General features: G+C 41.0%; 1 protein-coding gene across 15 annotated transcripts in view; it reads left to right on the top strand.

Annotated features, from left to right (window-relative positions):
- GCNT1 (glucosaminyl (N-acetyl) transferase 1) overlaps positions 1-21407 on the top strand; it is a 111234-nt gene extending 89827 nt beyond the window's left edge. For 4 of the 15 annotated variants that reach the window (XM_063636981.1, XM_063636977.1, XM_063636983.1 and 1 more), the window contains 3 exons: positions 10833-10939; positions 14970-15115; positions 16241-21407. In XM_063636981.1, the coding sequence (XP_063493051.1) occupies positions 16384-17670 (1287 nt within the window). In that variant the 5' untranslated portion in view covers positions 10833-10939; positions 14970-15115; positions 16241-16383 and the 3' untranslated portion in view covers positions 17671-21407. Of the gene's footprint in view, positions 1-1632; positions 1754-10832; positions 10940-14969 lie in introns of all 15 variants that reach the window. The other 11 variants (XM_055272216.2, XM_055272217.2, XM_063636985.1 and 8 more) reach the window with 6 other exon arrangements.
- The last annotated feature ends 238 nt before the right edge of the window (positions 21408-21645 follow it).

The raw sequence follows: 21645 nt of genomic DNA, 5'->3' as shown, positions 1-21645 counted from the left end.
GTCTCAGCTTTCCCCATAGCCTGCTTTAGGATTCAGCTTTCTGAGATCTCCAAGTCAGTTATCAATCACTACCTCTAACTTTCAAATTTTTGATGCTACTACTTCAGTTATATTCTTTGTGTTTGAGGGACTTAGCGTTTTTTGAAAAATTGCTTATTATCATTTTGTCTTAAACAGAGTACGCTTTTAGATATCTTCAGTCCCTGCAAGTGTGGGGAACTAGAAACAGAACTCTTCTCTGGCAGTCAAAAGAGAAGAAAGAATAGGGCTGGGTGCAGTGGCTCATGCCTACAATCCTAGCACTTTGGGAGGCAGAGGTGGGTGGATCACTTGAGGTCAGGAGTTCGAGACCAGCCTGGCCACAGTGGTGAGACCCTCATCTCTACTAAAAATAAAAATAAAATTAAAAAAAAACTAGATCTAAATTTTTAGCAGAAGAACTTGGCTGGTTCCTTATGGCCAGCCACAGTTAGGGTCTCAGCAGTTTGTTCAGTGTGAGACCACAGAGGAGCTAAGCAGCTCACTGCAGGCAGTCACAGACAGGTATCAGAGACTACCCTCCAAGCAGGGCAAGGTTGTGGTGGAGACAGAGACCAAATACCCTGAGATGAGATGAGGCTATGAAAGTACAACTGGCCAGAAAGAACTCCACCCTGAATGGCAAGGTCTTTGCCTTGTGATCTTACCTGTTTCTTGCTCCTTCCCTTGACCTACCTTGGGTGGCGTTTGGGCTCCCTCACTTGGGTCACAGTCCTCCGAGATACTGGCATGGCTTTGACATCAAACACAGTAGTTGGTATTTTACTCCAGTTACAGCAGCCTCTGGGACACAGAACAGTAGTCCTTGGAGAGTCAGTGAAATTGATAAGTATTCACTGGGACTAGAAGCCAACTGAACTTAGACTATGCTTCCTGCTGCCGAAGGGCCATAGGTTGGAGACCCAGGTTTATCCATCAGCGGTTTGTTTATGCATAGATGTGTGCCTATGTTTACATGCATATGTAGGCATGAGCCACCATGCCCAGCCAGTTTTGTCTTCTTGAAGATGTCTCTCCCAGGGCCTTCTGACCGGTTTCAGTCTGCTGTGGTTGTCTGTTGGCTTGTTATATGGCCTAGATGCTTTTAGATATCTTCCCTTTTCTTTCTTCTTTGGTTGGATCTCCTTTCTGATTCTTATGTCCTCCCCTTTCTTCGTTAATAATGCATACATATATTTGAGACAGGGTCTCACTCCTGTTGCCTAGGCTGGAGTGCAGTGGTGCGATCATGGCTTACTGCAGCCTTGACCTCCTGGGCTCAGGTGATTCTCCCACCTCAGCCCCCTGAGTAGCTGGGACTACAGGTGCACACCACCACACGCAGATAATTTCATATTTTTTGTAGAGACAGGGTCTCTCCATGTTGCCTAGGCTGGTCTTGAATTCCTGGGCTCAGGCGATCCACCTGCCTCCATCTCCCAAAGTGCTAGGATCAGAGGCATGAGCCATGGCACCTGGCTAATAATTATTGAATATAACTCATTCTCCAGTAGCTTTCTAAGGAAAGGTACATAAAAGTTAATATTTTGATACCTTGCCTGTCTTAATATGTGTTTATTTACCCTTACTTTTTTTTTTTTTTTTTTTTTTGAGATGGAGTCTCGCTGTGTCCCTTAGGCTGGAGTACAGTGGCACAATCTTGGCTCATTGCAACCTCTGCCTCCCAGGTTCAAGTGATTCTCCTGCCTCAGCTTCCCAAGTACTGGGATTACAGGTGTGTGCCATCATGCTCGGCTAATTCTTTTTGTATTTTTAGTAGAAATGGGGTTTCACCATCTTGGCCAGGCTGGTCTTGAACTCCTGACCTCAAGTAATCCACCCGCCTCGGCCTCCCAAAATGCTGGGATTTACAGGCATTAGCCACTGCACCCAGCCTTACCCTTGCTTTGATTAGTTCATCTGATTATAAGAACTCTCAGCTGGGATTGTTTTCTTTAGCACTTTTAAGGCATTGCTCCATTGTCTCCTGGTTTCTGTGGGTGGTTTTTGTGAAGGGTGAAGATACTTTGCTTCTGAATCCATTTTGTGTGGCTTAGTTTCCCCACTCCCCTGAAAGTATAGGCAGTATTCTTCCTCCCATTGTTCTGACATTGCATGATTAATGAATACATCTTGGTGTGGGTCTACTGTCATCCACTGTGCTGATACCCTAGGAGATTTTGCAATGTAGAAACCATTCTTTCATTTTGGGAAATACTCTTGAATTATTTAGTTGACGACTTCCTTCCTCTTTTCTTTTTCTGGAGCTCTTGTTATTCATATGGTAGGTCTCCTGATCTAGTTCTCTAAATTACTGTACGTTTTGTCTTATTTTCTCATCCCTCAGTTTGTCTATTTGCTTAACTCCCTGAGAGTGTTTCTCAGTTTATCTTCCAACCCTTCTATTGAGTTTCTCTATTTTTTGAGCTGGAGTCTTGTTCTGTTGCTCAGGGTGGAGTGCAATGGCACAATCTCAGCTCACTACAACCTCCTCCTCCTGGGTTCAAGCGATTGTCCTGTCTCAGCCTCCCAGGTAGCTGGGATTACAGGTACACACCACCATACCCAGTTAATTTTTGTACTTTTAGTAGAAACAGGATTTCATCATGTTGGCCACGCTGGTCCCAAACTCCTGCCTTAGGTGATCTGTCCGCCTTGTCCTCCCAGAGTTCTGGGATTACAGGCTTGAGCCACTGTGCCCAGCTTGAGCCACCACACCTGGCCGAGTTTTTCATTTTTGCTATCATGTTAATAATTTTCAAGGGCTCTTTTTATTTGCTAATTGTTCTGTTTATGTGGTTTCCTGTTTGTTCTAGTCATCTATTGCTGTGAGGCAAACCACTTCAAATGTAGTAGGATACAACAATATCATTGTATTTTTTTGCTCACACATTCTGTTGGTCAAGAATTCAGTGAAGACTGGAGTGACTAGGGGCTGTAGTCATCTGATGGCTTCTTCACTCACATGTCTTACATCTGGGCTGGGATGACTTGAAAACAGGGCTCAGCTGGAACAGTTGACTAGGGTACCTATATCTGGTCTCTCCATGTGGCTTCTTACAGCATGGAAGCTGGTTCTAAAAGGGAGCTTCTCTCTAGAGAGCACATTTTTCAAGACAACTGGGTGGAAGCTGCATGGTTTTACATGACCTTGCCTTGATGGTGACATAGTATTTCTTCTGCTAAACTCTATTGGTCAAACCATAATCATAACATGTCTGAAGTTGGTTCCTTCTGGAGGGTTCTTGGTCTCGCTGACTTCAAGAATGAAGCTGCAGACCTTTGCAGTGAATGTTAATAGCTCTTAAAGGTGGTGCGGACCCAAAGAGTGAGCAGCAGCAAGATTTATTGTGAAGAGCAAAAGAACAAAGTTTCCACAGCGTGGAAGGAGACCCGAGCGGGTTGCCACTGGTGGCTCAGGTGTCCAGCTTTTATTCCTTTATTTGGACCCACCCATGTCCTGCTGATTGGTCCATTTTACAGAATCCTGATTGGTCCATTTTACACAGTGCTGATTGGTCCATTTTTACAGAATGCTGATTGGTGCATTTACAATACTCTAGCTAGACAGAGCGCTGATTGGTGTTTTTACAATCCTCTAGCTAGACAGAAAAGTTCTCCAAGTCCCCACTTGACCCAGGAAGTCCAGCTGGCTTCATCTCTCAATCCCCCCTCTAAACAGGACACCCCAACTGCTATTGGGAATTGGGCGATGACCACTGTAGCTAATTCCTGCCAGATACGAGTGAAGAAGGGGCCCTGCAGTTGTAGTGTCCTCCAGAGGGGAACTCTTTAGGCCAGTCAAAGGGCCAGCGGGTCAGTCCAGGGGTCCTCAGTAGAAGTTGTTAGTTGAGCTCATTTGGGGTTCCATTTGTAAGACCATCTGTAGCTTGATGGCCTCAACCCTAGAGGAAACAAATTTGACAAGGAGGTTAAAAATACAAGGCCCGAAGGCGAGTAATAGCAAGATGGCTGTCATGGGACCTAGAAAGAGGAGAAGTCATGTTCCCCAACTCCAGAGGTTGGTATAAGAGTTTGAAAGGCATTGTCTGATTTCAAAAGCCTTTTCCTGTAAATGCCGGGGAGCATCTCGTACTATCCCTGACTGGTTAGTGTAAAAGCAACACTCTTTCCCTAAGAAAGTGCAAAGTCCTCCTTTCTCAGCAATGAGGAGGTCTAGGCCTCAGCGGTTTTGGAGAGTCACTGCTGCCAAAGAGTCTATTTGGAATTGTAGTTACTGTCCTTACTGGATAAATTTTTTATTTCTTGCAAACTATCTGAGAAATTCCTTGAGAGTGTGTAGTAGTAATGAAGTAGATAAACCTGATATTGTGGTTCCTGTAGCAGTGACCATCTCTAACCCTGTAAGTAGGGGTATTGTATGGCCCTGCGCTGACAGACTTGAGCTTTGAGGGGTACTGACAAGGTCTGATTTCCATAAGATTAGAAGTTAGGATAATACATGTTACACTGTTAACGTTTAGCAAACTTTACTTTTGTTGAAAATCTTGTAAGTTTGGGATTTTAATTTTTCTTTGCTATTAATAAAACCTTGTTCAGTCCATATTAACTTAGAATTGGTATAGATGGCTCCTTTCTGATTCTGTAAGTACTTTAAGGTTTGGCTGAGTGAAAAGAACTCACTCATTTGAGCAGACCAATTATTAGGCAATTTTCCTAACTCTGCTTCTGCAAGAGTTTCCTTATCACTTACTGAATACCCATTGTGTCTTTTTTCCTTAATCACCTGGGAGGAACGATCTATCCTCCTGTCCTGAAGGGAGTTCCTCCTAGGTCTGGTCAAACCTTTGTATGATAATTAGTTAAGATTTGGATCCCCTGTAAGGAAACCTGCTGGGTTAAGGATTTTTGACTGGAAGGCTGTGAGTTGTCAGTGTCCTCAGTGCTTTTGGGCTACACCCTTGTTTATACTGACAACAAGGTGGTATTGGAGTGTTATAGGGTTACAGAGAAGATCTTCAATTATCAATTATAGGTTTTTAATTTACCCTGGCTTTTAAAGGAATAGATTACACTGTTTTTTCTTTACTACTTCCATCTCTCTTTCTTTCTCTTTGACTTCTTTTTGTCTCTTTCTCTCTTTCCGACTCCCTCTTTGTCTGTCTCTTCCTCTCTCTTTGACTTTCTGTCTCTCTCTTTCTCTCTCTGACTCCCTCTTTGTCTCTGTTTCTTCCTGTCTCTCTCTCTGACTTTCTCTTTGTCTCTTTCCTTACTGCTGGTCTTTCCCTGCCTCTGCCAGCTGCTTATGCTGCTGTTGTCCTCTCCTTCCCCTTTTTGATGGCTTCGGCAGTGTAAGACTGCCACCTCTGGGTTTTTGCACTGCGTGCAATAACTCCATGATTTCCTTGTGGTGTTTAATGGGTGTTCCCCCAGAGGTTAGCAACTCCCTTTCTTTCCATATTGCAGCATGGGCATGTAGGATTAGATAAGCATACTTGCTATCTGTATACACATTTGTTGTTTTTCCCTTTCCCAGTTCTAAGGCTCGGGTAAGTGCCACTGGTTCTGCTAACTGGTTGCTGGTCCCTGGGGGAAGAGGCTTACTTTCAAGTACTGTTACATCACTAACTGTGGCATAACCTGCCCTTCATATCCCTTTCTCCACAAATGAACATCCATCGATATATAGGTTAAGGTCAAGATTAGCTAAGGGGACTTCTAAGAGATCATCTCAGGCAGCGTAAGTCTGGGCTGTAATTTGTTGTCAGTCATGCTCGACTGGTTCCCCATCCTCTGGGAGAAAAGTGGCAGGGTTGAGGGCTGCACACGTGTGTATTTGAAGCACCAGTCCCTCAAGGAGTAGTGCCTGGTATCTAAGCAGGCAGTTGTCTGATAGCCATAAACTTCCTTTGGCACCTAGTATGCCATTTATATCATGAGTAGTCCAGACAGTGAGATCCTTTCCTTGTATTATTTTGATAGCCTCTGACACTAAGACGGCTGCTGCCGCAACTATCCGTAAACAGTGAGGCCAGCCTTTTGCTACTATATCAATTTCCTTACTTAGGTATGCCACTGGTTGTGGGGTTGTCCCATGAGTCTGAGTAAGGACCCCAAGAGCTATTCCTGCTCTCTCTGTGATGTATAAAAAGAAATTTTGTCCTGTGGGAAGGCTTAAGGCTGGAGCTTGAGTTTGTTCCTTCCAATACCCAGACTTCAGGATTGATTCCCTCCTCAAGCAGGGGACAACAAATGGGTAACTTGTTCCCCATATTCATGTAGATAATAGCTCCAGCTATGGATAATATGTCCCTCCCTAATAAAGGTATGGGACTTTCAGGCATAACAAGAAAGGCATGTGGAAAGAGCAAAGTCTCCCAATTACAACTGAGGAGGTGGGAGAAATACCTGGTTACAGGCTGTCCCAGGATTCCTCAGATGGTAATGGACCTTGAGGACAGCTGTCCGGGACAGGAGATTAACACTGAGAAAGCCACACCAGTGTCCAGGAGGAAGTCAATTTCCTGGCCCTCAGTGATTAAATGTACGCGGGGCTCAGTGAGGGTGATGACATGAGCTGATGCTTGCCCCGGGCACCCTCAGTCATTTTGTTGGATTATCCGGTTGGGGTCTTCTGGCCCAGAGAAGCTTTGCACCTTCCAGTGATTTCCTCGGCATAGTGGACATGGGCCAGGGGGCAGCTTGTTTCTCATTGGACAATCTTTTTTAAAGTATCCTTGCAAACTACACTCATAACAAGCCCTACCGGGTAACTGGCCTGTTCCATTTTCTGTCCTCTCTGAACCACCAAGGTTTGTTTGTCTGAAGGGCCATGACTAAGGCTGCAGCCTTTCTCGGATCTCACTTTTCCTTTTGGGTCTGTTCCTCTTGGTCCCTATTATAGAACACTGAGGTTGCCAGGTTTAATAATGCCTCAGGTTTTATTCAGGGCCCACGACTCGCTTTTGGAGCTTTCTCCTGATGTCTGCAGCTGATTGGGTAATAAACTTAGCTTTTAGGATCAATTGATCCTCGAGGGAGTTGGGTGACAGGGAAGTATATTTTCTTAAGGCCTCCCGTAGCTGCTTGAGGCAGAAGGATTTTCTTCCTTTCCCTGAGTTATGATGGACATCACTGAATAATTCATGGGCTTTTTCCTAATTCTCCTTAATCCATCTAGAACACAGGTCAGCAGATGTTTACAACTCCAGTCCCCATGATCTGAGTTGAGGTCCCAGTGGGGATCCATATTGGGGACATCTTGCTGACCAGTAGGGAATTTGTCCCTTTCTTCATCTGTCATTCTATCATTTACTTGACTAAGATACCAGCTGTCTCCAAACTCTCAGGCTGCAGCTAAAGCTGCATTCTTTTCATTAATGGCCAGGGTTTGATCTAACAATAGCATGACATCTCTCCAAGTGAGATCAAAGGTTTGCCCTGGACCATGTAGGACATCTATATACCTGTCAGGATCATCTGAAAACTTCCCCAGGTCTCCTGCCTTGATCTGGTTTAAATCAGAGAGGGAGAAGGGGACATGTACCCGAGTTGGGCCAAATTCCCCTCCCTCTACAGCTTGAAGGGGGCATAACCGATAGCCCGGGGGTTTTTGTGGTCCTTTGGAGATTTCTTTGCTTGTTTCCTTCTGGGCAGGGGAGATTAGAGGAGGCTCATCATTAATAGGAAGGGAGGCTATAGGGAGGCTAGGATATGGAGATAAGCTGAGAGGTCGTCCTGTGGGATGTAAATTGCAAGCTTTGCATAGTTGTGGATTCTCCTTCAATGAAAAGAAAGCTTGGACATAAGGTATTTCACTCCATTTGCCTTCCCTCTTACAGAAAAGGTCAAGCTGCAGGATAGTATTGTAATTTATACTTCCCTCAGGTGGCCATTTTTCCCCATCAGAGAGAGAATATTGGGGCCAGGCCATGGTGCAGAAAAAAATAAGCCACTTCTTTTTCATGGTTTGTAGGTCAGATTGTCCCAGTGGCTTAGGATGCATTTCAAGGGTGAGCCTGTTGATGCCTGAGTGTTTCCCATCTGAAAGAAAAAAACACCTGCGGTTTTGGTTTGTTCCCTGCCCCCTGCCAAGAACCCACAACAGTCCCCGGACCCTGCTGGTCGGAATAGTTGCGCTCACTGACGCAGCAGCAGAAACACTAGTTTTCCTGCTAGACTGCAAGGAGGACCGAGGAAGGTCAGATTTAGTGGCCCTTACCAACACATTCTCGAAAACCTGCACCCTTGCCTGTTCTCCTAGACCACAAAGAGGACCGAGAAAAATCGGATTTAGTGACCCTTACCAACACATTCTTGGAAACCTGTTAGAGTCCTAAGCATTCTCCTGTTAGTATTGGGACCTTACCCCTGTCCCATAAAGATGTTATGCCCCCAAAATGAAGTGGAGGGCCATACCCTGAGGGAGGGAAGGGATCTCCAGGGTTGGAAGAGTGACACCTTTTGTTCTCACTTCTCATCATATGAATAGGAAGGATATAATTTCTGAGGCTCCCCATATCCTAGCTTAAGGGTAGCTTTTGTTAGGCCTGCTAGTCTGAGGAGGGATCCTAAAATTCCAGATAGTCTCCCCTCCCCACCCCCCACATGGGGCTTTTGGCGAACATTATTTCTTTCTGATTGGTGAGCCCGGGTGCCTAAAGAAGGGAACAGAGTCCTGAAGTTTATACTAGAAATCATTCTTATAGGAGAAACTAGAAAAGCACCAGAGACAGGGAATGGTTTTTATAAGAGGGACTAGCCTCGGAAAAGAGAGGCGAGAAGAAGTTTGTCTGACAGGCGTTAGGACCCAGGAGGCAAGGGTCAGGATAGATGGGCAAGTCTCACTTGGGTGATGTGACTTGGAGAGTTCCGCTCATGGCTACAGGGCCAACCAACTTTCTGTCGGGACCCCGGAGCTGAATGGCTTCCCTCTCTGTTGACCCTGGGCTCAGCCTGGAAGTACAGGAAAAGCAGAAGCTGTTTCCAGGCAAACCAACGCTCCCAACTCTGAAGAGTCGGGAGTTGTTAGGTAGCCCTTTCCCAGAAAACTTGACACCCGTATCTTTAGTCCGGCAACTGCACTAGTCGCTTTTAACTGGCCGACGGGTGCCTGGTATTTAGCCCCCGAATTCTAAGGAAAAATAGGACAGAATAGCAAGCAAAAGGGGTCTGATGGTACTCACTGCTTGGTGATGGTCCCTTCAGGTGGATTCTTGGTCTCGCTGACCAAGAATAAAGCCACAGACCTTCTCAGTGAGTGTTACAGCTCTTAAAGATGGTGTGTCCAGAGTTTGTTCCTTCAGATGTGTCTGGAGTTTCTTCTTTCCAGTGAGTTTGTGGTCTCACTGACTTCATGAATGAAGCCACGGACCTTCGTGGTGAGTGTTACAGCTCTTAAAGGTGGTGCGGACCCAAAGAGTGAGCAACAGCAAGATTTATTGTGAAGAGCGAAAGAACAAAGCTTCCACAGCATGGAAGGGGACCAGAGCAGGTTGCCACTGCTAGCTTGGGTGGCCAGCTTTTGTTCCCTTATTTGGCCCTGCCTATGTCCTGCTAATCGGTCCATTTTACAGAATGCTGATTGGTCCATTTTACACAGTGCTGATTGGTCCATTTTTACAGAATCCTGATTGGTGCATTTACAATCCTCTAGCTTGACACTGAGCACTGATTGGTGCATTTACAATCCTCGACCCAGGAAGTCCTGCTGGCTTCACCTCTCAATAAGGCCGCTCAAATTCAAGAGGGAGGGAATTTGACTATTTCTTGGTTGGGGAGTGGCAAGGTCATATAGCAGAAGAAAATGTTGGGTGAAAATGTTGGCCTGGCTGTCTTCAGAAAATATATTGTGCCTCATTAATATTTTTTTAACATATTTTTAACTTTATATCCTGAGGATGTTAGTGGTAGTTTTCTATATCCTGAGGATGTTAGTAGTAGTTTTCCTCTCCCTGTACAGTCTGTTTTATTTGACTGTTTGGGAAACTCCCAGTTTAAGCAAGATATTTAAGCCTTATTTCCCTTGGCATGGTTGGATACCCCAGTAAAAAAACTCCTGCCGTGGGCTGCCATTCAAAGTTCTGGGAACTAATAGGGATAAGCAAGCTGGAAATGGAGAAGGCTATTCACTGTGCCTGGGTCCCACTGTTTTCTGGATGGGAACTGCTTTCCATTAGGCCTGGTGTGCCCTGGAAGGGAGAGCCTCTGCAGAGACTACATCTTGGGTGAGTCTTTGCCAAGTTTGAGGTAGAAGCCCAGCTGCTTTGTAAACAGCTACTAGTGGATACTTTAAACAAAACAAAAAACAAAGCAACACCACTCCTCCATCATTCTCTGCAGCCCCCCTTCAGAGGGATCTGTGCAACCAGCACCAGTTCCTGCACCCTTTGAAGATCCTGCAGTGTAAATAGAGCTGGTCTTTCCCGCCTGTCAGTCTGGGATTTGTGTGTCTGCTTTTTCAGTTTCCTCTTGTCCATCTGCTTTTCCAGTTTGATTGCTGCCTCCTGTCTCCCTTTCCCTGAGGTCATTTTGTCCGTCTTCCCACTCCATTAAGCACTCAGCGGCACCCTTTCTATCTGGCGGTGCTGACTCTCTTTATGTTGGAACACTTCTAGTGACCATATCGTCACCTTAGGGGCACCTGATACCTATCTTCTTGTTCCCTTCCTTGACTAGCTTTCCTTCTTACTGACTGTATAAAAGATAAGTATTTATTTTCAGTATTCTTAGAATTTAGTGTTCTTGTATTTCTTGGTCTTAAAAGTCACGTACCAAGAACCATTGCTTTCACGTACTGGCTTTCCTCTGTTCCAACTCAGGGTGGAATTATTTCATTTCTCGTTTCTTCTTAGGTTATGTGTTCTACTTAAAATTATATAGAGTGGTGTCCACAAGGAAGTCTTCTCTTCCAGGAAAGGACCAGTGTCCAGTGAGGGACCTTCTTCAGGACATGCCCCAGGTCAGTTGTTGGATTATGTAGGCCTTGGGCGAGTGAGGCTTAGTGTGGTTTGGGACTTGCATTTTTCTTGCTTTCTCAGAATTCATGAGCTTTTGTCATTTAGAATGTTTCTTACTCTTCTGTAGTTGTCCTCACTGGCAAATCTCACAGATATTCTTCAGTGAGTATACTTCCTGAGTGAAATACAAAGGTGAAGGAACATTGGGCTGAGCAGTATTAACTACCCATGGCCACATTTTTGTTATTTAATTATTTTGTTATTTATTCCTTGTGTGGGTGTGCTTAAACTAAGTAATTTTTGGTAAAGTTGCATTAAAATAGTATAGCATGTGCACATTTTTACTTCCCTTTACACTTCTCTTCTTCTTGGAAATCTCTTTGGCTATGAAATCTCATTTTCCTTTCACCCTTCTGATTCTTAGCCAAGTTTTACTTAAGAAAACGTTCTAAGTTTTGAAATTAGGTTGGTTAGTTACAATTCCTTCTAATGATTTGACTTCTGATTCAACCTGATGATAAATAGACAAAATCAAAAGCATTATTGACAAAATAATGCTTTCTCACATATTTACCTCCTTTATAGACACTTACTGTTTTCTCACATATTTACCTCCTTTATAGACACTTACCCATCTTGTTAAAACCCAAAACTAGTGATTTTACGTTGTAGAATGCATTTTTCAAAGCATGTTGGCCGTTTAGGATGTAGACGACAGTGGTAAAGACCTATGCCTTTTTTGAGGTGAGATCCAAGTGTTTGGTTTTGAACTTTGTATTTTCTATTTGGATTTTGAGGTGACCCTTTCATGTACCCACATTCCGTAAAATCCTGTTTAAGATAATTCTACTTCTCCTGTTTAAAACAAACAAACAAAAAAACCCGAGACTCAGTGGTGTCACAATTTGTAACTTAAAATCTGTTTACTTTGGTGAACTTTATTGTTATTATTCTAATAATAGCTTTATTGAATATTCACATACCATAATGTTTACCCTTTTAAAGTAAACAATATGTTCACAAAGTTCTAACATCAATCTCCACTATCTACTTAGAGAACTTTCAAAGGAAACCTTTGTACCTACCAGCAGTCATTGCCATTCCCCCATGTCCCCAGTCCCTGGCAGACACTCATCTACTTTTTGTCTATATGGATTTGCTTTTTCTGGACATTTAATATAAACAGAATTATATAATAAATGACTGCTAGACTAATGTTTTCTAGGTTCTTTATCTACATTGTATGGAGCTTGTGTGAGACCTTCATATCTTATTATACCCATATAATATCCCATTTTATGGATATACCACATTTTGTTTATCCATTCTTCAGTTCACTGTCATTTGGCTTGCTTTCACTATTTTAGCTATTAATAATGCCATCATGAACATTTGTGTACAAGTTTTTGCATGAATATGTGTTTTCATTTCTCTTGGGTATATACCTAATAGTGGAACAGGTGGGTCATATGGTAACTCTAGTTTTAATTTTCTGTGGACCTACCAAACATTCTAAAGCAGCTTCACCAAGCATTTACATTTCTACCAGCAATTTATGATGGTTCCAATTTATCCATTCAATGAGATAAAAAATACATTAGGGCCAGGCACAGTGGCTCACCCCTGTAATCCCAGCACTTTAGGAGGCCAAGGCAGGCAGATCACTTGAGGTCAGGAGTTCCAGACCGGCCTGGCCGGCATCATGAAACCCCGTCTCTACTAAAAATACAGAAATTAGCCAGGTGTGGTGGCGGGTGCCTGTAATCCCAGCTACTCGGGAGGCTGAAGCAGGAGAATTGCTTGAACCCGGGAGCCAGAGGTTGCAGTGAGCCAAGATCGCACCACTGCACTCCAGCGTGGGCAATAAGAGCAAAATTTCATCTCAAAAAAAAAAAAAGAAAAAGAAAAAGAAAAAAGTATATCTATATATATATACACACACACATGTTATCAGCCTGTCAACACAGTTTTATCATCATAAATTAATGTAGCTGTCTTTTAAATTAGATGGGAAGAGAGTTACAAAGAAAATTACATTCATACTATAAATTTGTGTATATATATATATACCTTTACTGCTGCTTTCTATTTTTTCATGTGGATTTGAGTTGCTGTCCAGAATCTTTTCATTTCTGCCTGAATATCTTCATTTAGTATTTCTTGTAGGGTAAGGCTGCTAGTGATAATTTTTTTTTTTTTCATTTATCTGGGAGTATCCTAGTTTCTCATTGTTTTTGAATGATTTTGCTCATTATAGAATTTTTGGTTGACAATCCTTTTTTTTTGAGACGGAGTCTTGCTCTATTGCCCAGGCTGAAGTGCAGTGGCATGATCCTGGCTCACTGCAATTTCCACCACCCAAGTTCAAGCGATTCTCCTGCCTCTGCCTCTTGAGTAGCTGGGATTACAGGCATGCACCACTACGCCCGGCTAAATTTTGTATTTTTAGTAGAGATGGGGTTTCACAATGTTGGCCAGGCTGATCTCAAACTCCTGACCTCAAGTGATCCACCTGCCTCAGCTTCCCAAAGTGCTGGGATTACAGGCATGAGCCACCACACCTAGCCAACAATCTTTCTTTCTGCACATTGAACATGTCACTCACTGCCTTCTGGTCTCCATTGTTGTTTATTTGAAGTTGTTAATCATTTTCAGGATTTGTTGTATAATCACTTTTCTTTACCATTTTCAAAATCCTTTGTCCTTGTCTTTCAATAGTTTGATTATGAAATGTCTAGGTAAGGATATCTGAGTTTATCCTCTTTGGAGCTCATTGAACTTCTTGGATGTGCAGATTAATTTTTGTTTCATTATTAATAGACTATTTTTAGAGCAGTTTTATGTTTACAGAAAAATTACACAGAAAGTACAGAGAGTTTCCATTTACTCCCTCACTGTTTCTGCTGTTATTAATATCTTACATTTGTGTGGTACATTTTTTACAATTAAGCCAGTATTTATACATTATTATTAATTATCGATACATTTTTTTCAACTAATTTTCTACCTCCCCAAACTTGTTATATACATTATTATTAAGGGTTCACTCTTTGTGTTGTACATTCTATTTCTTTATTGAAATTTTTTCAATTTGGTTAGATACCATTCTCATGCTTTCTTTCAGTTATTTAGTTCTTTGAACATATTTATAAGAGCTGATTTCAAGTATTTATTAAATCCAATGCCTGGGCTTCCTTGGGGACATTTTTATTGACTGCTTTTTTTGTTCCACCCCCTGTATGTGGACCAGACTTTTGTGTTTCTTTGCATGCCTTGTAATTTTTTTTTGTTGTTGAAACTGGATAGTTTATAATGTGTCAACCATGGAAATAAGACCTCTACCCCCACCCTGACCAGGGTTTGTTGTTTTTGTTATTTGTTTAGTGGCTTTCCTGGACCAGTTGTCTAAAGTTTATATTCTTTGTTATTTGAGACCCACTCAAGTCTCTCTCAGTTAGTTAGTGGTCTGCTAATGATTCCATAGAGATTTCCTTATGTGCCTTGAACCAGTAAGGGGCAGGAATTACTTAAAGGCATATTATTTGTAGTGTTTTGATATTTTAGTGGTTGAAATTTTTATGTTTTGTTACAGAAGCTCCCTGTGGTCACTTTCTAATAGAGGTGTGGAGTGGGGTGGTGATCAAGATTGTTAGAAGAAAATGAGATAAGCAACAAATTCAGCTTTAGGATTGTCATTAATTTGCCAGTGAGCATTGGGAATCTTCACAGTGGGGGAAAGGATATGTTGGATTTTCTAATCATACTGGACCGTTAAACTGTTCCTTGGTATACATTAAGGGAAATGCTGCTGAGTTTTCCTTCAAAGAACTTAACCTAAATTTCAGGATGTTTTCAAATTTTTAGCAATCCACAAACATAGAATTAGAAAAATAAGTAAGACTAGAGAGAAGGAAATTTTAAAAGAGAAAAGTTAACCACCCATATGTAGGATTAGTTCACCAACATATTTTCTGAGTGTGTGAATACTGTGTGTCCGTATATCCCTTCTCACATTGTTTTTTAATTTCAAAGATTTCCTTAAAGCCTCATGCAACACATCATTATCGCTGGATGCCCGGACATTTAATACACCTGACAGCATGTGAAGTGCTCAGAATGGGGCAGGATGTCACCTGGAATCAGCGCTAAGTGATTCAGACTTTCCTTACTCTTAAATGGTAAAAAGTCTAAATACTTTTCTTAATATTATTTTATATTAATGATGGTCAGTTATTCATTTTTATTTGTATTATTACTATTCACAACTCATTTCCTAGTAGTTAAGTTTCTGGCATTAAAAACTAGTGTCAAATCTCTAGAAATCTTGTTATGAACAGATTTATAACAGTCAAATTGATAGTATTTGACTTTCTTTTTTTAGAACAGCAGTGCTTATCAGCGTAGAACCAAGTGCCAAGTTATAAAATTGATTTTTGAAAACAAAGCTATTTAATGTTTGTAAGCATTTTATATAGTAAAAGTGGGTTGTGTTCCTGGAATTTGAATGTAGATGAAGGTCTGTCATAAATTACAATTTGTATACACTATTGTTTTCTGCAAGACTTAGTTATTACTGTCTGTTATAACTAATACAGAAAATGCAAGCTGTATCTCTCTTTTGGATTATGAATATTTTGTTTTCTTGTAGTGTCTGGCATGGAACTAAACTCATTGTGGGACCAACCCAACACAGTCCCAAACTGGGCTTGGTTTCATCTGAGGCTTTTCAATCCAATTTGAAGTCACAACCATTTCCAAACTTCTCGCTAAGAATGCCCCAAATCCTAAATCAGCAAAAAGCAGAATGGGTCTGATCTCTTTTAGGGCTGCTGACACCAGCTAATGGACATTAAAAGATGTCAGGAGGAACTTAAATTACTAACGATTTCAAGACAAGGGGTGCTAATTCTGGCACAGTGTCAGAAACTCATCAACTATAGACTGTTCAATCATTATTGCCTAGGCCTCCAACTATGGTTTTGCACCTCAACATACCAAAGAGGTAAAATGCTTGTTGTTAGATATTCTAGTGCATCCATGTACTGGGATTTGGGGTTTGTTTTTTCTTTTGTTTTCTTTTTCAATCTGTGGTATAAATACTAGAGACTGTGGGCTTCCTGTACTACTACCACTTATCCTCTGATTCAGTCACTTTGTTTTTTGTTTTAAACCTAACCTCATAGCAAAGAGGACAGTTTTTGAGCCTGAGAAGATTTATTGTGAAAGACTATCTCTCTCTCTCTCTCTTTCTCTCTCTCTCTCTCTATATATAGATATATTTATAATTGCTTCTTTTATTTCAGTGCTGCTCTTCATTTCAAGATGCTGTTGCAGCTCTAATAAATGCAAACTGACAACCTTCAAGGCCACAACGGAGGGAAAATCATTGGTGCTTGGAGCATAGAAGACTGCCCTTCACAAAGGAAATCCCTGATTATTGTTTGAAATGCTGAGGACGTTGCTGCGAAGGAGACTTTTTTCTTATCCCACTAAATACTACTTTGTGGTTCTTGTTTTATCCCTAATCACCTTCTCCATTTTAAGGATTCATCAAAAGCCGGAATTTGTAAGTGTCAGACACTTGGAGCTTGCTGGGGAGAATCCTAGTAGTGATATTAATTGCACCAAAGTTTTACAGGGTGATGTAAATGAAATCCAAAAGGTAAAGCTTGAGATCCTAACAGTGAAATTTAAAAAGCGCCCTCGGTGGACACCTGATGACTATATAAACATGACCAGTGACTGTACTTCTTTCATCAACAGACGCAAATATATTGTAGAACCCCTTAGTAAAGAAGAGGCGGAGTTTCCAATAGCATATTCTATAGTGGTTCATCACAAGATTGAAATGCTTGACAGGCTGCTGAGGGCCATCTATATGCCTCAGAATTTCTATTGCATTCACGTGGACACAAAATCCGAGGATTCCTATTTAGCTGCAGTGATGGGCATCGCTTCCTGTTTTAGTAATGTCTTTGTGGCCAGCCGATTGGAGAGTGTGGTTTATGCATCGTGGAGCCGCGTTCAGGCTGACCTCAACTGCATGAAGGACCTCTATGCAATGAATGCAAACTGGAAGTACTTGATAAATCTTTGTGGTATGGATTTTCCTATTAAAACCAACCTAGAAATTGTCAGGAAGCTCAAGTTGTTAATGGGAGAAAACAACCTGGAAACGGAGAGGATGCCATCCCATAAAGAAGAAAGGTGGAAAAAGCGGTATGAGGTCGTTAATGGAAAGCTGACAAACACAGGGACTGTCAAAATGCTTCCTCCGCTTGAAACACCTCTTTTTTCTGGCAGTGCCTACTTCGTGGTCAGTAGGGAGTATGTGGGGTACGTACTACAGAATGAAAAAATCCAAAAGTTTATGGAGTGGGCGCAAGACACATACAGCCCTGATGAGTATCTCTGGGCCACCATCCAAAGGATTCCTGAAGTCCCGGGCTCACTCTCTGCCAGCCATAAGTATGATTTGTCTGACATGCAAGCAGTTGCCAGGTTTGTCAAGTGGCAGTACTTTGAGGGTGATGTTTCCAAGGGTGCTCCCTACCCACCCTGCGATGGAGTCCATGTGCGCTCAGTGTGCATTTTCGGAGCTGGTGACTTGAACTGGATGCTGCGCAAACACCATTTGTTTGCCAATAAGTTTGACGTGGATGTTGACCTCTTTGCCATCCAGTGTTTGGATGAGCATTTGAGACACAAAGCTTTGGAGACATTAAAACACTGACCATTACAGGCAATTTTATGAATAAGAAGAAGGATACACAAAACGTACCCTTATCTGTTTCCCCTTCCTTGTCAGTAAGCGTCGGAAAGATGGTATGAGGTCCTCTTTGGGGCAGGGACTCTAGATCTTCTTGTCAGAGAAGCTGCATGGTTTCTGCAGAGCACAGTTAGCTAGAAAGGTGATAGCATTAAATGTTCATCTAGAGTTAATAGTGGGAGGAGTAAAGGTAGCCTTGAGGCCAGGGCAGGTAGCAAGGCATTGTGGAAAGGGGACCAGGGTGGCTGGGGAAGAAGCCGATGCATAAAGTCAGCCTGTTCAAAGTGCTCAGGGACTTAGCAAAATGAGAAGATGTGACCTGTGCCGAAACTATTTTGAGAATTTTAAATGTGACCATTTTTCTGGTATGAATAAACTTACAGCAACAAATAATCAAAGATACAATTAATCTGATATTATATTTGTTGAAATAGAAATTTGATTTTACTCTAAATGATTTTTGTAAATAATTTATATTCTGCTCTAATACTGTACTGTGTAGTGTGTCTCTGTATGTCATCTCAGGGAGCTTAAAATGGGCTTGGTTTAACATTGTTTTTGTGTTATTTTTGCTTGAAACAATGCACACATTTTCAAAAACCAAAAAATGACAATTTCTAGTTTAGTTAATTTCTACAAATCATCTTAGGTTATTAGCAAGGTTAAGACATCTTCTTTTTTAAAAAAATTATAGCTTCTACCAAGAGAAACACTCAATTTTTCTAGAGATTTGCCTCTATCTTCCTTTCGTTAGTCTCCCCAGACTGCTATCAAGCTGTGTAAAAATTTACTTTCACTGGACCCTAAATTATTGTCTCTGCGATCTGACTGCCAGTAATTAGTGCAGAAAACTAAGACAGAAAGGATGATATAGGTTTGAGGGGCTGGGGAGTGGGACGGGGGAGAAAAGGAACGTATTTAAACAATTTCTGATGCCTATGATGAGTTTACAAACCAGCACTGACACCGTCCCCAAAATTAAGGCTGTCGCTCATTGAATCCACTTGTGTCCAACCTCCCAGGATTGTTTTATCCTAATGTCACCTGTATATTCATTTGAAAGGACTTGGCCCTGTTCTTGGGTCTTCCCGTTACCTGCCCCTGGGTTGTAAGTTTCCTCCTTTCTCATCCTTACATGAGGAGGAAAGAAGTGTGCAGTCATTCCACATGGCCTGTTGGAAGGCCTGGGAAGGGAACTTTAGGTTTGGGACAGATTTTTTTTTGTTTTTGGTACCATTCACAGCATACGATTTTTACTCTCTCCATTTTCACCATAAGACAGATAATTTGGGGTTACTATAATGCTGTCTCACATCCCAAAGTACATTCAAATCTTAAAAAGAAATTCTTGTAATTTTGCCGTGTTGATACTGTTTCAGCAAACAAGCTATCAGGAACTGTGAGGCTTTGTCATTTAGCATTAGACTTTAAACAAGAATTAAAATCATGTGCTGTATTTTTAAAACATAGCCAAATTAAATAGTACATGAGAAATTCAGAGTATTAGACAGTTTTAAGGCATTCAACTGAGAAAACCTTTTTTATTCGTCAAAGTCAGAAAACATTTTCATCTTATTGAGAGATATGTTTTTAAACTTTTATCATCATTTGTAAATGTGGAAGTTGGTGGATTGCTGTGTTTTTGCATGATTAGCATGGGAGTCTGTTGGAGCAAGAGGAAAATGTTTGTTTTGAAAACTCAAGAGATGATGAGGGCGGTACATGCAGTGTGTTCTCTCTTTATTGGCTTCTAAACCAGTTTTTTCCTTTAATGCATGTCAAATATTTCTCCCATGCTTCTCTTAGCAGAAAGTTTTTACCTATAAGACAGGGCACCTTTTAACTCTAAAACTAGTGATACTCAGTGACATAGACTTTGTCTTATAAACATTTTTTCATCTTTTAGTTTGAAAAATTGCAAATCAACAGCAAAAGTAAAACAGTACTAGAGTGAACACCATGTAACCCTCACCTGGTGTTAACATTGTGCCCTATTTGCTTTAAGTTTTATGTATTTTTGAACTTGGCAAAATTGGAAATTCAAATTTTTAAAACTTACAAATATACAAAGTTATTTATCTTAGCACATTTATTATGTGTGACTGCATCTGATTTATATTTAAATTGGCAGGTTTTGAGGGATTTTTTTCTTCATCATAAATGTAAAAATAGGATTTTAGAGTCTATTTCCCCAAGCTCCACATTAAAACTGTAAACCTACCATCTTCTATGTAGCTGTGATATCTCATCTTTCTAAAATGGCACTTGTTAAAAAGTGTTCAAACACTATCCCTAATGCCTGCGGCATAGATTATATATGATCCATTCATTGGGGCTCAAAGTATCTTTTCGACTTTTAAGGACAATTTACAGCAAATGAAATTTATGATGCTGTGACAAGAAATTTAAAGAATCAAAACAATGGTTTGAAAAGGAAACCTATGATACATGCAGGAGAAGCAAAACCCAACTGATTTGTGAGAAATATAGAAATTATTTAAATTACTTTATAGTAATTATTAAACACTAATTTTTATACTGTCAATGAAGGTGTTTTATAGAGAAATCTGAGAAATCGCATTCACAAATTAGAAGTCAAACATGGCCAGGCGCAGTGGCTCACACCTGTAATCTTCAGGATTTCAAGACCAGCCTAGCCAACATGATGAAACCCCATCTCTACTGAAAATAGAAAAAAAAATTAGCCAGGCTTGCACCTGTAATCCCAGTTACCTGGGAGGCTGAGGCAGGAGAATCTCTTGAGCCCAGGAGGCAGAGGTTGCAGTGAGCTGAGATCCCACCTGGGTGACAGAGTGAAACTTGTATCTCCAAAAACACAAACAGTCCTTAAACATGTGAACAAAAATTTTGTGATGGAAGGATTCTAGTTAATGAGTATTGCATCAAGATTTACATCTTTCTTACTAAGGACAAGAGTTAATAAAAATTGTTCTTTATTTTACAGGCAGTTACTGAGGCTCTTCCCGGATCTCAGTAAACAGCCACTCAGCCTTGAAAATGGAGCGTTGTTGTTTCTAAACATATATTTATGTCATTTATTAAGTACAGTTCACTTAAATAACATAAGTAGATTTTCTCTTGTAGTGATTTGGGTAGGAAGAGGCCATGTTTCAGTTCGTTTCCTCTGTAGGGTCGATTGAATCGGAACTTTTCAGTTGTTGAGAAAAAAATAATTTCTCATATTAAATACAGATGCTCCTCAACTTATGATGTGGGTAGGTCCCAGTAAACCCATTATAATTTGAAAATATCATATTGAAAATGCATTTAATATCTCTTACCTGAAATCATAACTTAGCCTATCCTACCTTAAATGTTCTCAGAACATTTAGCCTGCAGTTGGGCAAAACCATTTAACACAAAGCCTATTTTATAATGAAGTGTTGAATAGCTCATGTTATATACTGAATACTGTTCTGAAAGTGAAAAACAATGATTGTATGGGTACTCAAAGTATAATTTCTACTGAATGCATATCACTTGTGCACTGTTGTAAAGTTGAAAAACCGTTAAGCCTCTTATGATTTTTAAGTAAGTTGGGGACCGTCAGTTTAAAATAAATGCAATACTGTTTATGATAAACATGGTCATTGTAAGTTTTACTCTTTTGAATGAGGGTGCGACGGAATGCAGTTAGAATCAGTTCATATCACCATTAAAATCATCCATTCAGAAACCAAGGCCTTGTCTGCACAAATTTTTTATTCCTTTTTCTGTTAGCAACCAGCACTCGAACATTAAAATTTGGTAGTTGATGTACTTTGTAACAAATGAGTGTGTGCAAGTAGTGATTAAAAATAAGATTCATCCTCAAGGCACAAATGTCAGAGGGGGAAAGAGTATGTCAAAAACAAACTAACACAGAGTATGCAAAAAGATTACTGGGAGGCTTTAGAAGTATGCAATTGAATGGCCAGT

Source organism: Symphalangus syndactylus, chromosome 3, assembly GCF_028878055.3.
Source record: "Symphalangus syndactylus isolate Jambi chromosome 3, NHGRI_mSymSyn1-v2.1_pri, whole genome shotgun sequence".
Lineage (NCBI taxonomy): Eukaryota > Metazoa > Chordata > Mammalia > Primates > Hylobatidae > Symphalangus > Symphalangus syndactylus.
The sequence above is the reverse complement of the archived record's forward strand: the minus strand, read 5'-3'. Positions and strand labels throughout refer to the sequence as shown.